The sequence below is a fragment of the Leishmania panamensis genome (assembly GCF_000755165.1).
Source record: "Leishmania panamensis strain MHOM/PA/94/PSC-1 chromosome 27 sequence".
Lineage (NCBI taxonomy): Eukaryota > Euglenozoa > Kinetoplastea > Trypanosomatida > Trypanosomatidae > Leishmania > Leishmania panamensis.
This window is the reverse complement of record NC_025873.1, coordinates 1014571-1028646: the sequence shown is the minus strand read 5'-3', so window position 1 is coordinate 1028646 and position 14076 is coordinate 1014571. Positions and strand designations below refer to the sequence as shown.

The following is a 14076-nucleotide window of genomic DNA, read 5'->3' as shown; positions in this document are numbered from 1 at the left end:
GGTGTGTGTGTGTGTGTGTGTGTGTGTGTGTGTGTGTGTGTGTGTGTCACTACGCGTATAAGGTCGAGTGGGGCATGCGGGCTCTGTGAGGCGCACGCCCTGCAGCGGCGCATGGGCAGGGAGACAAAGCAGAAGAAGAGGGGGAGCTGGTGATGCGGTGCACATATGCACGTGCAGGGGCACAAGCGGAGAGGGCAGCCCCACTGCATGCGCGCAGTCGACGATTGGGAGGTGGCAACGAGGGGGGAGGGAAGGGCGGGGGGTAGAGGGCAACGAGGGGGGACATATATAGCGGAGCAACCGCCAGGCCAATAACAAAAGAGTGTCGACTTCATCTCCGGCGCGCACGTCGGTGTGCCTCCCGCCCACCGCCTCCCTCGTGCACCCCACAGATGAGGTTGGCCACCCCACAACACCACCACAGCCCCCCTTTTTCCCCTTCGGGTAGAGAGTGGCGGCGGCAAGTCCCTCCGGCGTCGACGCAGGTGTGCGCACCTCTCGCTCTTGCTCCTCGTGTCTCCGGCTCCTCCTCCCCCCCCCCCTCCTTCACTCTGGCGGGGGTGTCTCGCCATTGGCTACCGAAGGCTTTGTTCGCGTTGTTTGGCTTCATTGCAGAGACGCTCACTGGCACCCCTTGCCCATCTCCCCCTCTCTCCGGCATGAAACATCGCCCACCTCACACACAGCGAGAGGGGCAGAGGGAGGGGGGAGATGGGCAAGGGGAGAAACGGGGCCCACGCACGGATGCGGAAACACACACATCTAAAAGACGCATGCGCGCACTAACCTGCGCTGTGCTGCAGCGCCCGCGCCCCCGGCGACCGCCATGCGCTGAAGAAGAAGAAATCTAAAGCACGACACGACACGCGCGCGCATGCTGGCTTGATACATACATGGCTCGAGACCATCTAGTACTCGAGTTGCGTGAAGAGCGCCGTGCCACGCAGCACCCAGTGGCTTTCCGACTGCTGCGCGTCGCGGGGAAGGTTTATGGTAAGAATAAAATTGGTGGAGTGCCCCGTCGTCGAGAGCACGCCGCGGCGGTCGGTCGTCTTGTAGCACGGGCAGCGGTAGATGGGACACTGTGCCACCTCCTCAGGCAGCGCAGGCGAGAGCTTCAGCACTGGAAGGGCTACGTACAACTCCTTTGGCCGACTCTCCGTGAGGACGCCGGCATCGTGCGACCACCCAGCCCCTTCAAGGAAGAGCCCGCTCACGTAGCAGCCATCTTCTGGGGACTCGGTGAAGCTCTCCGCCGGGGCAGGCATGACCGTGAAGTTCCAGACGAGCTTGTCGATCTCGATCGTGTACTTGCGAGAGTAGTTCTGCGTCACGCCTGTGAGGAAGGACTGTGTGAAGAAGAAGCCGCTCAACCAGAATAGCGGCGGCGGCCCCGCCTCGTACCACGTGCGCAGGAACTGCAGGCGTGCAATGAGATCGCTCACGTACGCGCCGAACGGCTTTAGCGACGGGTAGGAGCGGTGCCTCCACACCTCCGGCACCCTGCCGTCGTACATGTTCAGGAACACCTGCTCGAGCTCGCTGCTCATCACCACCTTTCCGCTAATGGCGTCCTGCACATCCGCCAGCGAGGCGCGCACGACGGCGAGGAGGCGGTTGTAGCGAATCGCCTCCTGCAGCAGCACTGTGTTCATCGACTGGGCGTAGTCGATCGGGTAGCGGGACTGGATGGCCTCAATGTCGAAGAGCGGTGGCAGGCGGTGCAGCACATCCGCAGCCACCGCCTTCACGGTCGTCTTGGGGTCTGCCTTGTTACCGCGGCCGCCCACCGGCGCGGCGTCGCGCGGCTGCGTGCTGAGGGTGGCGTCGAGGAGGAAGCGGGCGTCGCGCTCATCCTTCGTGATGTCCGCGTTCTCGTGCAAGCCGAAGACGGTGGGAGGCTGCTGCGCCGGCAGGGACTCGATGTAGGCGAGATAGGCGCTGTACTCCCCGAACGGCGGCGCAAAGTACTCCAGCGCGTCTTCGCAGAAGACATAGTCGTCCTCCAGGATGGACGGGGTGAAGTAGACCTCGAGCGTGGCGAGCAGGCAGCGTCGGTCCCAGTCGTCCGTCACACGTCCGCCGTAGTTGCACTCTCCAGTAAGGTAAAGAAGCGCCTCGTACGGCACGAGCACGTTCTCGTTCAGCAGCATCTGCAGCTGGCGCACGCTGATGCGGCGATCCGTGTCGTTAAACTCGTACGGGCGGTTCCAGCCGAGGGGGCCGTACTGCCGCCGCTCCTGCACCACCGCGTGAAAGAAGCACAGCCCGAAAAGTAATTTCTGCCACACCACCGGTGTGCGGGCTGCCTCAAAAAACTCGGCGTCCGCGACGGGGTCGGAGAGGTACGACTGCATGAGGTTGCTCTTGAGGCCCTTCGGCGGCTCCTGCACGAGCTTGACGCCGTTCTGCAGAATCGCGATCGGGAACACCTCGCTTGGCAGAGATGTCAACCACAGCCGGTAGTCGCGGTGCAACCCCTCCTTCGCCGCCACGTCGCTGTAGTCCTCGATCATGCGGGATAGCTGTGGCATGAAGTCGGCGTAGAGGTGGCAGTTCTGCAGGAGCACCCAGTGGCCGGTCTTTGTGCCCGCCTCGATGAGGGCACAGGCCGGCACATCCTGGCCCTGGCCAAGGGACAGCTTGAAGAGCTTGTTCTGCAGCATGCCTCGCAAGTCGGCGACGCGATCGAGCTCAGCGTTCGGGTCGGCGCCAGGGGAAAGCACGAGAATGATCGGTATGGACGGGTCGTAGGCGAGCTCGTCCACGACCATCTCCAGCGCGTAGAGTGGCGGCTCCACGAAGAACTCGCCCAGAGTCTCGCAAACGTATGCGCGGATGGCGGGGACTACCTTGTCCATGCGCAGGCACCGCACCAACACCATCTTCGCAATACTCGGCATGTCCTGCAGCCCCCCGGGGAGCTGTAGCTCCAAGGGACTCGACGACTCGTAGTAGTCCATGAAGAACATCTCGTTCTGCCGCACATCCTCGATGAGGTGTTCAAAGCCAGCCAGCTGCGTGCTCGCCCGCAGCAGCAGCCGCCAGCTCGGCTCTGGCATCCATGTAAAAGGGTTCACCATGGCAGCGGTGCGCTCGTCCTCCTCAGCGCCGCCGGTCAGCAGCCAGCGCAGCAGCACCGCGTCCACAGCGAATATTTTCAGCGACATCATGAAGGAGAAGAGGAGCTGGTCGCGTGCGAAGAGGGCACGGCAGACGCGCTGGTACAGACTGCGCTTGAAGGTCGTGTTGATCGCATCCGTGCGCTCCTCCACCTCGCTCGACTTGGCACTGCTCGCCAGCGCCTCCTGGAAGACGACCATATACGACTGGAGCGAGTTCTGGTACATGGGGTCGATGTTTGCTAGCTCCGTGACACAGAAAAAGAGGATGGCGCCAAGGTGCGCCACCGGCACGAAGAGGCTGCGGGTGCGGTCGCTGATGCGCTCCATCGCGTCGATCTCCTCCTGCCGCTTTTCGATGCGGTCGCTCTGCTCCTTCGAGCTGTCGAGCTCCTCGATGGCCGCCTCGCTCTCGAGAATGTTGCCCTCAGTGGACAGGATGGCGAGGATGCGGTCCTCCGTCGCCTTGAGGTCGGCCTGGTTGGTCGCGGCCTCCAGCGTCAGTGCCTGCTTCTTCTCCTCTACCTCACGCCGCTCGGACAGCATCACGCGCTGTAGGAGCTGGTCCTGCAGGCCCTGCTCGGTGATCCGGAAGTTGATGAGGGTCACCTTCCCACTTACCTCGGGGAGGTAGTGCGGCCGCGGCAGCTTCGTTGTCATGTAGAAGCGGAACTTTCCGTTCCACTCTACCGCCTCGCCGAGGTGCATGACCCACATTGTCCCCTCCTTGGTGATCCGCTTCAGCAGCAAGTTCTCCAGCATCGGGTCGAGCGTCTCCTCAACGTTCTCCAGTAGCACAGGGTGGCTGTCCATGATGGCCTGCCGGATTGTGCGCAGGTAGTCCTTCTCGAAGAGGCGCACGACGACGAGGCCGTTCTCGCGCTCGCGATTGCGGATCCACTGATTTGCCTGCTGCTGCGGGTCCACCAGCAGCGGCCACCGACTCGAGTTGCTCAGGATGACTGCGTTGTCGACGGAGAAAGGGTCGGTGGGCAGCTGCTGCAGCTTCCACTCCTGGATGTGGATCGGGTTGCCGCAGAACTTCTCGAAGGTGTAGTCAGGCGACACCCGTAGCTGCTGCGCCTCGCACATCTCGCGCCACCTGCCGATGATCTGCTGTCGGTAGTTGTGCAGAAACGGTCCCATGTACGCGACAATGCCGGCGCTGACGACGACGTTGCCAACGACGTACACGAGCTCCTCCTCGTAGCGCTTCGACTCGTGTGCGAAGCGGACCTTCTCGCCGCTGAGGCCGTCGATCAGCTTCTTTGCGCGTGTGAGTTTTGTGTCCGTGTCGTGTATGCGGTTCTCGAGCTCCTGCTTGGCCCGGTTCACCTCTTCGAGATGGTCCGTCAGCCCCTGCAGCTTCTCCGTGATGATGCGAAGTTCCTCCTTCTTTGCGTGCAGCCCGACCATCGCTTCGTCGTACTCGGCCTGCGCCGCCGCCGCCTGCGCCAGCAGTGGCCTGATGACCTTATTCTGCTTGTAGTACTCCACAACCGCTTTGATGTACGTCGCGACGCCGACGAGCGCCACGCTGGTCTTTCGAATGTTCTCCATCCTGAACATGTCGTCGGTCATCTTTCTCTTGACCTCCTCAATTTGGGCGTCTGGTGCGTTGTCGACGATGTCGGAGTACGCGTTGAGCAGCGTGTTCTTGAACTCGCCGGTCAGCAGGGTCACCTTTGCATGTTCCCAGTAGGGCACGTTGGTCTTGCCTGTGAGCGCGTCGCGAACCGGCTTCGGCTTGTAGACACCGCCGAGCAGCGTGCATAGAACCTCAATCACGTACTTCACGCCCTTCGGCGGTGTCTTTAGTGCCTTCACCTCCTGCAGCGCCTTCGGGTCAAGGTCCCGTACGGCCCGCTGCGCCTGCTCGACCAGCGGCTGCGCCTCGTCGACCTTCTCCTGCGAGGCATCCTTTATCTTCTTCGCCGCCGTCGCCTGCGCGTTCGCTGCCGCCTCGTCCACCGCCACAATGGCCTTCCGTTCCTCTGCCACCTTGCTCTCCGCCTCCACTTGGCGAATGAGCTTATCCGTCTCCGCCTGCGTGGTTGCTAGCTCCGGCTTCAGAAGCGCCAATTCCTGCTGCATCACCTCCACCTGGTCCTCCGTTTTCCTCAGCTGACGCAGCCCGTTCGCGTAGCGGTCTCGCTGCGACGTCAGGTCGTGCCGTCTGCGCGCCAGCATCTGGCCAAATGTGGAGAGAAGGTCGAGGTAGGAGGTGGGCGTGACGTACGTCTGTTGCCGCGCCTCGGCACGGTACGTCACGCTGAGCTCGCGCACCTGCTGCTGGTACTCCACAAATATCTCCCGAATGGACGCCCGCTCCTCCTCCGCAAGGTCGACGTCGGCGAGGAAGCGCGCAGCGACGGAGCGGAGGCCATCCTCGGGCCAATCGCGGAACCAGTCGATCGTTGTGCAGTTCACAAGGGACGGGAATTTGCGCAGCCGCTCGCGCAGCACCGAGCCGAGCGGTGAGAAGCACAGCACCACGTGTAGGTGCTTTCGGCACCGCTCGACGAAGAGCGTCTGGAGCGCCTCCGTCGTGTCGGGACGCCCGAGAGCGCGGCCGACGTCGCGCAATGAGGCGACGGCGTTATCGAAGACCTCGCGGTCCTGCTTTGTGTCCCAGAGTCCCGGGATTTCGCCGGTGTTCAGCAAGCTGCAGATGTCCTCGAGGAACGCCTCCGAGATGATCTGCGAGTCAGCCAGCACGAACGCCGTCGAGTAGGCCCTTTGCCCTGTCTGCAGGAGGAGTTGGCGGATGTCGGCGAGGAAGTCGCTGTGGTCGTAGTCCTTCGCCGGTGTGGTCGTACGGTAGTCGCACTCCTGAAGGAAGGCGCCGAGGTGGGTGCAGCTGCGACGGCCGCTGCCCCCGACGCCGACCAGCAGCAGGTGGCCGCCGGGCTGACGCAGGACGCGGCTGATGCGGGCGACGTGCTCGAGCACATAGTTGAAGATGACAAGGTCGAGCTCGCCGCTGCGGGTGGAGGCCTTGTAGAGGTCTTGCTTTCGCTCTAATGTTGACCGAGCGTGGGCAATGTCGGTGAGCTGCTCGTAGTGCCCGTCATCATTGGCGAGCGAGGAGAAGAGGAGGGGGCTGCCGTCCTCCATGGTCGAGCGGACGTTCAACTTGAGGTGCCGCAGGCACGTCCGACTCGCCTGCTCATGGAACCAGTGCGTGTCGGCGTCATCGATGAAACGGTCGGCGAAAGCGCGCGACACCTCATGCATCCAGAGCTGTGCCAGGCTCATCTCGTCCTTGATACGCGGGGCGTAGGCCATGTCCATGCCCTGGAACACCTTGCTCACGTCGCGCAGGTTGAAGGTGTAGTGCGAGCGCTCCGGTGAGGGCTTGAGGTTATCGACGAGGATCGTGTACAGCTCCACTGTGGCGGCCACCAGCAGCCCACTCATTCCGCGCAGCTCGCTCGGGAAGCCGCGCGAGAAGATCCACTCCGACAGGCGCCCAAACACGGTCGTCAGCGTCTCCTCGTTGAAGGATGGCACACTGAAGGCGTTGAAGTGGCGACTAAAGCGCTGCGTGATGTCGTTTCGGCCGCCACCCGCGGGCCCCATGGCGCACAGCAGCAGCGCGTCCACCAAGTGGCGAAACTCGACCCCGTCCTTGCTGTGCTGGTACCAGCCGCCGTGGTCGAGGTACTGCCGAAGAAGCTCGATGGGCGGCTGCGCGCCGTACTCCTCAACCTGCGGCAGGTTGGCGTCGTCGATGAAGAGGACCATCTTCTTGTTGATTGGTGGGCCGTAGTACCCCTTTCGGCGCCTCTCGCAGTTGCTGTCGACGAGGCGCTGCAGGTGGCCGGCGGAGGTCTGCGCGGAGAACTGGATCAAGTTCACTGAGTAGCCATCCTTCGGCAGGCTGCGCAGTAGCGCCTTCATCATGATGGTCTTGCCGGTGCCAGTGTCGCCGACGAGCAGCGCCGGGTGCATGTGGCGCACCATGAGTCGCATGAGGAAGGAGTACTTGACCGTCTCCGTCGTCGGCACGATGATGTCCTGGTACTCGCTCTCTGGCGGTATCGTCAACTCGGGCACCAGATCGGCCCAACTCATCAGGCGCACCTCAGCGCTGTCCTCGAGGCGGACGTCGAAGAAAGACGTCGTCGCCTCCGGTAGCGCCAGCGTGAAGGCGTACCGGCGACCGCTGCGCTCTGGCAGGGCTGCAAGGTGGGCGTGCAGGGCAGCGCTGAACCGCTCCCGATCCTTATGCCCCAGGCACCCGCCGACTGACCACACCAGTGAGAAGAGAAACCACCCCTCCACCCGCATGACCATGTTGCGCGCGTGCACCCGATCATCGCCGCCGGCCTGCGTCATTGCGGCCTCCTCGTCAAAGCCGTGCAGGAAGCATGAAAGAAGCTTCGTGCAGCTCGCCACGAGCGTATTCGCGCTCTGCGGCACAATCGAGCAGGTGTGCTTGCGCGCCACCTCGAGCATGTCGGCCATGATGGCGTCGATGAGGGAGCGCAACGTGTCGGCCAGCTGCGGTGTCTCTGTCATGAACGGCGGCAGGGTGCTAAAAAACGACTCCAGCAGGCAGGCCCAGCCCAGCGAGTGCGGCTCGACATACACCATGCCGCAGCGCGACACCGTGGCGGGCGATGCGTGCGCCAGGTCCTGCACCTCGAAGATCAAGTTCATCCGCTTCGGCATGGGAATGATGTCACCGTTCTGCAGGCACAGCTTCTTGTTGTCGTCCAGCACGGTGTTCATGTTCTCGATCCACACCGCGTCCACCGGACCATCGAGCACGAGCCACACGCGGTCCTCCGTCGTGTCCTGCGCGAGCTGGCGGAAGCGGCTTGAAAGGATGCCGTCCGTCCACTCCCCTGAGAGCTCGACTTTGCCGTACAGCTGTGCCATGGTTACGGACTTGGGGTTGATGAAGATCATGCGAGCGCGGTGCTCCGACTTGTTGGTCTGCTCCATCACCCCCAGGGCGGCAGCGAGAGAGCGCAACCCCTTCGTCTTGCCCCCGAACGAGTAGCCGACCAGCATCATACCGTGGCGCACACAGATCATCTCGTACGTTTGGCAAATCTTCTCCTCAAAGTACGCGGTTAGCTGCAGGTTGTCCGCCATGGTGACGATGGCGAGGGCGTTGTGCATGTCGGCGTAGTCTGGCGCCGGCAGCTGCACCCGGGGGAAGAGGTCCGACACGATGCCCTTGAAGAGCTCCACATCCTGCGAGAGAAACTTGGGTAGGTTGACGTCCTGGATGGACCGCAGCATGACTACCATCTCGTCTTCCATCGGGTACGCCCGCTTCAGTCGCCCCGCCGCCGTGAGCACCGCCTTCACGGCACGCATGCCGTAGTCGTAGTGGTCCTGCGAGGAAAGCTGCTCCGAGCACAGCCTGTACGTCGCCACGATCTTCTCCGAGAGAACCCTGCCGTGCAGGAAGCCGTACGAGTAGAGCTGAATTTCGCCGATCATGGAGTAATTTGGCACCATCATTGCCACTGGCCGGAAAAGCGCCTTCAGGTTGTCCGGCAGCTCTGCACGGCCGGCGTAGCCGGGGTTCATCGTCACGAACACCGCGCATCCGCTGTCCATCCGAATCTGCGCCCCCTCGAAGATGAACTCGGGACGCCTCTGGATAATCGCTTCCTGAATCGTCGCAATCTGCTGCGCAATAACCGACAGCACCTGGATCTCAATACGATTGAACTCGTCGAAGCAGCCCCACGCGCCGGCCTGTGTCAGGCCCTTGAACAGCTTCGCCATGTCCTTGGCCGAGATCTGGTCAGAGCAGTTGTACACAACGCAGTACTTGCCGAGCGCCTTGGCGAGGTCTTTCGTTGTCTCTGTCTTGCCGGTGCCAGCAGGGCCTTCCGGCGCACCACCGTAGTTCAGATGCAGCGCCCCAATCAGCGTGCGGTAGCACCGATCCGTCAGCGGGGTGATGACGAGGCGACCCGTGTTGCCAAGGTATTCGTAGCCATACCCCAGCGAGGCGTTGATCTGCTGCACCGTCAGCTGCTGATTGTCCTCCTCACCCTCCCAGTAGTACCGCAGCTGCGCCAGCCAGTCAAAGCTCGACGGTGATTCAACGCCCTTCTCGCCAAGCATGCGCAGGATGTCTTTCGCGTGCACCTCGATGACGACAAGCGCCTCGAGGGTGCAGCGCTCGACGTTGCCAAGGCAGCTGTCACGCACGAGCAGGATCAAGTCATCCAGCTGCCGCACGCACTTCTCATGGTATGTCGTCAGCCCCACCGCACCCTCCGCCGTCATCGCCTGCGTCGCCTCCATCGTCCAGAAGAAGCAGCAGACCGCGATGACGACCTGCCCCGGCCACGCGCAGATAAACTCCGTGCGCGTCCGCTGTGTGTAGTCGCCGATGGCCTGCCGCAGCTGATCGCGCATGGTCGCCTTCATGACGTTTTCCACCGCCTGCAGCCACAGCTCCACCTGGTTGTGGTGGTCGCTGGGGTTGACGGTGCGCACAAAGCGCACCCGCTCTCCCTCCGCCGACTCCATGCCGACCATGTCGTGGTGGTCGGCAAAAGTCAGTGTTTTGATGCCCTCGAAGCACTTGCACAGGTACGGCTGCACGAGATATGGGTCACGGCTGTCGGACAGGATCTGCAGCAGCTCCTCATTGGAGATGAAGTAGAAGCGCGGAAACGCCATGCGCTTCGTCTCCAGGAACTGCTGCAGCTTGCGCAGGATCTCCTCGAGGTTCGTGTTGGCGCTGCTGAGGATCTTGTAGAGGCTTTCGTCCTGGCAGCGGGTAATGATCTGCGGGATAGCACGGGTGCGGGTCATGACGGCGTGCCACGCCTCGTCAATCTCCGCAAATATTCTTTTCTCTGCCGGAAGACTACGCGAGATGTCGGCCGAGACAAAAATGGGCTCCAGGTACGACCACGTGCTCTGGCAGCGGAACCATTCGTCCATGGTGCTCTGCGTGTTGTTCAGCTGGTCGGACCACTGGCTCACGCGTGCCTGCAGAGCCGGGGTCTGCCGCACAGTGGGCTTGCCCAGCATTGACTGCGTCTTGAGGATGTGCTCGTCCAAGGTAAGCTGCATGGCATCGTTTGCCTTGAGCTTGAACGTGTCCTGGTATGGCTCCATCTCGAAGACCAACCGCTTCCACTCTGTCTCCATGTTCATCAGCTCCGACTCCAGCTCGTACGTCTTCTGCGCCACTGAAGCGACGTGCTCGATCGCCGTGAGGTGGTCCATCATGCCGAGCTGGACATACTCGGAGAGCGTCCGCTGCTCATTGTTGTCGACGCCGCCGGGGCCGAAGCCCTGCTGCTCACGCGGGATGCCGCACTGGTGGTAAATGGCGCGCCAGTGGCCCGCTTGCAGGTGGCTGCGTAGAGCGTAGAGCAGTGGCACGAGGGGCTTGAACTGTTCGATATTCGCCCGTAGCTGCCGCGCCACCTCGCTCGGTTCAGGCTCTTTGATCTTCTTCGACAGCGCCGCCACGCGCTTTGTCCAGTCGGACACCTTCTGATCAACGTCGCTCGGCTGCAGCGTCGCAATCTTCGTGCTCATCCAGCGCTCCGTCTCGGCGTTAAAATGGCAAACCACCTCCCACAAGGCAAAGTACGGCTCGAAGCGCTGCTGTATCTCTGCCAGCTGCGGGTACGCTGTGATCGTCATTCCAAACAACTCCTCGTGGCGCGTGCACAGAGCCACAGAGGCCTTGCTGGACTGAATGGACTCCGCGATAGCGCGGGCCCGCTCGTAGTACTCCTCCGCCCGCGCATCGTCGCCAAGGTGGGTGAAGTCCTCCACGCTGGCGGCGAGCTGCATGATCGCGTACGCCTGCTGCTCGCTGTTGTCACGCAGCTGCTGAATGAAGACGGCGCGGTACTCCTTGGCACGGAAGTTGCGGTCCTCGACGAACTGCGCTAGCCTCTTGGGCCACTCGTACGCCTCCCAGTAGCGCACGAACTCGTCATGCGGCACGAGGTAGTTGTAGCGCAGCAGGAGCTCGTTGCCCCCTGTCACATGCTGGAAGATAACCTGGATCGCCGCCTCGCGCGCCGTAACGTCGGCTAGAGTAGCCCGCATTTTCTGTAGCTCCTCCGGCGTCGCCGGCTCCACGGCGAGATCGGCGTAGATGGCCTCGTACGCGCTGAGCACGCCGGCGCATTCCTCGGCAAGCCGCATAGCCACTGCCTCCAGCAACGCCTGCTGTAGCTGCACTGCCCTGTCGTTCAGCGATGCCTTTAGGTCGCGGCAGTCCACGGCGTACAGCTCGAAGGTGACAGTGTTCGGCGTGCGCTCCGCGAGACGACGGCGGTCGCGGCTCAGCCGCTCCAGCAGCAGGTCTACCTCCTCCAAGGCCTCGATGTGCTCCAGCGTCGCTTGGATGACCTCCTCCACGTCGGCTACAGCCAAGTATTCAAATTCTCTGTACATCTGCACAAGCTGGAGAGGCGCGGCCCGGTTGCCGCGCAACACCGTCAGCACGCGCTCCCGCACTGCGACCACCTCGGCCTCGTCGGCGCTGAGTGGACGCAGATGCGCCGGTGCCATCTCCAGAAAGGGGAACAACTGATCACCCAGGGCCACCACCCCGTCACTGTGCTCGAGGCAGCGGTCCACCACACGCAGGACGCAGCGCTCCACTTCGGACACCGGCGGGTCAAGCACGATGGCGCACCCCTCCGCATCGCCCTCGCCGGCGCCGCCATCCTGGGAGACGCGCTGCGGCGGTGACTGCGAGGACAGCAGAGACGCCACCACAAGCTTCGTGTAGAAGAGCGGCTGCAGTCCGTTGACACGCTGGATGAGCTGCACAACACGCTGTTCTAACGGCTGCGTCAGCGGGGGAATACCGGGATACCAGAGAAGGTGCTGTGGCGGTGCCGCCTCGTCCTCATTCCCCTGCGCCTCCGCTGCCGCGGGGGCATTGCGCGGCTTCTTCATGGCGCTCCTTTGCCCCGCCGCCTTGCGCTCCCGCTCCGCGGCCTGACGCGCCTCGAGCTGGGCAATGCGCTGCGCCCAGTACGCCCGCTCCGCCGCATCCTCGGGCAGCACCTCCACCATCACCACCGCCGCGTCGTCGGAGTCAGCGGCGTTGGTGCGCCCGACGGCGTACTTCTCAAGGTACGCGGTGTACGACTCCAGCGACGTCATTGCGAGCCCGCGCAGCTGCGAGCGCATCATGCAGTTCGCCAAGCAAACGAAGCGGAACATCCGGCTGGCCTCATACCGCGCCATGTTGTCTTCGTAGAAGTTGAAGTACGCATCGAGGTTGTTCTGCACCGTAGACTGCGCCGTTGATGACCACTCACCTTTCAGTCGCTCACCCACCGCGATGCCCCGCTCCTCCTGCGTGGAGATGAAGAGGGGTAGCCGCAGTGGCAGCGCCGAGGCCTCGTAGCTCAACACGCAGAGCGGCTGCGAGGCATAGCTGAACCAAAGTGTGTGGAGCAAGTGGAGTGTTTCCTGGATGAGTGCGTGCACCTGCAAGCAGTTCTCCGCCATGTACGCGCGGGCGGCAAGGAAGTTCGGCGACGGCGTGCCGAGGGTCCCGCGCAGGCCGCGCAGCGAGGGCTGGGCCGCGACGCCGGCGCGCGGCAAGTCGGCGATCCGCAGCCGCTCCTGCTCTGAGGCGCCACGCATCATGTACGTGTGCAACGCCAGCTTCATGGCTCGGTAGTGCGTGGCCTCCGCCTCCTCGGTCCGCTGCTGTATGACGTGCAGCTGGGCCACAGGGAAGCGCATCGCCACATTGCGCAGGACCCGCTCTATCTGCGCCTCCTCCATCGGTGTAGCGTAGGCATCAGGGATGGAGTCGATGTAGAGCGCCTCCCGCATGGCGGCCTCCGTGTCGCTACGATATTCATCGGCACGCCGAACTCGCGCCTCCCACCGCGCCACGTCCTCGGCGTCGAAGCGGATGTTCAAGCGGCGTGTCCACCGACCCTTGCCGTCACCCCACTGAACATAGAAGAGTTGGGTGGCCTCATCGTACTCCCTCACGCGGCAACGCCGCCACACCACTGTGCCACCTCCAGGACCGGCGGTCTTGAAGAAGCGCGATGTGGCCGGTGTACCACCTTTCCCGTCACCGCCCATGGCCAGCCACTCCGCCGGCGTGTGCGGGTCTTCGTCAATGGCGTCGAAGTCAGCGAGCTCAAAGTACGTCTTGTCTCCAGTAGCAGCGGAGACCGTGGTGAAAGACGGAGCGGCTGGTGCAGCAGCAGCAGCCGTGGCGACGCCGGCACCAGTGGAGAACGGGCGCACCTCCGTCTCCGCGTACGCCGTGCGCACGGTAGCGAGGGGGTGATAGAGAAGACCGACTCGCTCATGCACCGCGCTTTCGGGCGTGGCCGACACGGTGGTGGCCGACGGGGGCTGTGGTGAGACTCCGTGCTGATGCGTCGCAAGAGGCGACAGGGCAGAGTTCAACGCCCGGCCGGTGTGCATGCCAAGGATCTGCTGAATTGTGTGAGGCACACGCACCTTCTTCAGTGGGGCGGCGGGGTCGGCGCGGCGCCGCGGCACCCCTGGGAGCGGTACTGGCGCCGCGGTATGGCAGGCCGCACGCTGGGACTTTGCGTTCATTGTGGCCCCGACACCGGCAGAAGGGCGTGTGTATCTCCCCTGGGCAAGGCGCTCCATCAGCGGCGCATCCATCTCCTGGAGGCGCTGGCTAGTGGCGAAGCTGCGGTGCGCATCCGACTGCGCACTGACGGCACCGACGTCCTTTGCGGCAGGCGATGCTGCAGCGGTCGACGGCAGCGGCAACAGCACGGCTGCTCGCCCATTTCCCTGCGGAAGGGGTGGGGAGGCGCTCATCAGCGGAATTGGGGGGAAGCGGGGCGGTAGGGGAGGAGGAGGCCTCTCGCTCCACAGGGCGGAGAGGAAAGAGACAGCGCCTGCGCGTGTGAGCTTTCTCTCGTGCACACGCGCAGGCACAGGGGTGGGGGTGAAGAGAGGTGGGAGGCGAGCAACAAGC

General features: G+C 63.3%; 1 protein-coding gene across 1 annotated transcript; it reads right to left on the bottom strand.

Moving 5' to 3' along the window:
* Positions 1-908: 908 nt before the first annotated feature.
* On the bottom strand, positions 909-13544 carry LPMP_272540 (dynein heavy chain, putative; the record flags this gene model as incomplete). Its single annotated transcript, XM_010702038.1, has 1 exon — positions 909-13544. The coding sequence occupies one exon, from the start codon at positions 13542-13544 to the stop codon at positions 909-911; it is 12636 nt and encodes a 4211-aa protein (XP_010700340.1).
* Positions 13545-14076: the final 532 nt, after the last annotated feature.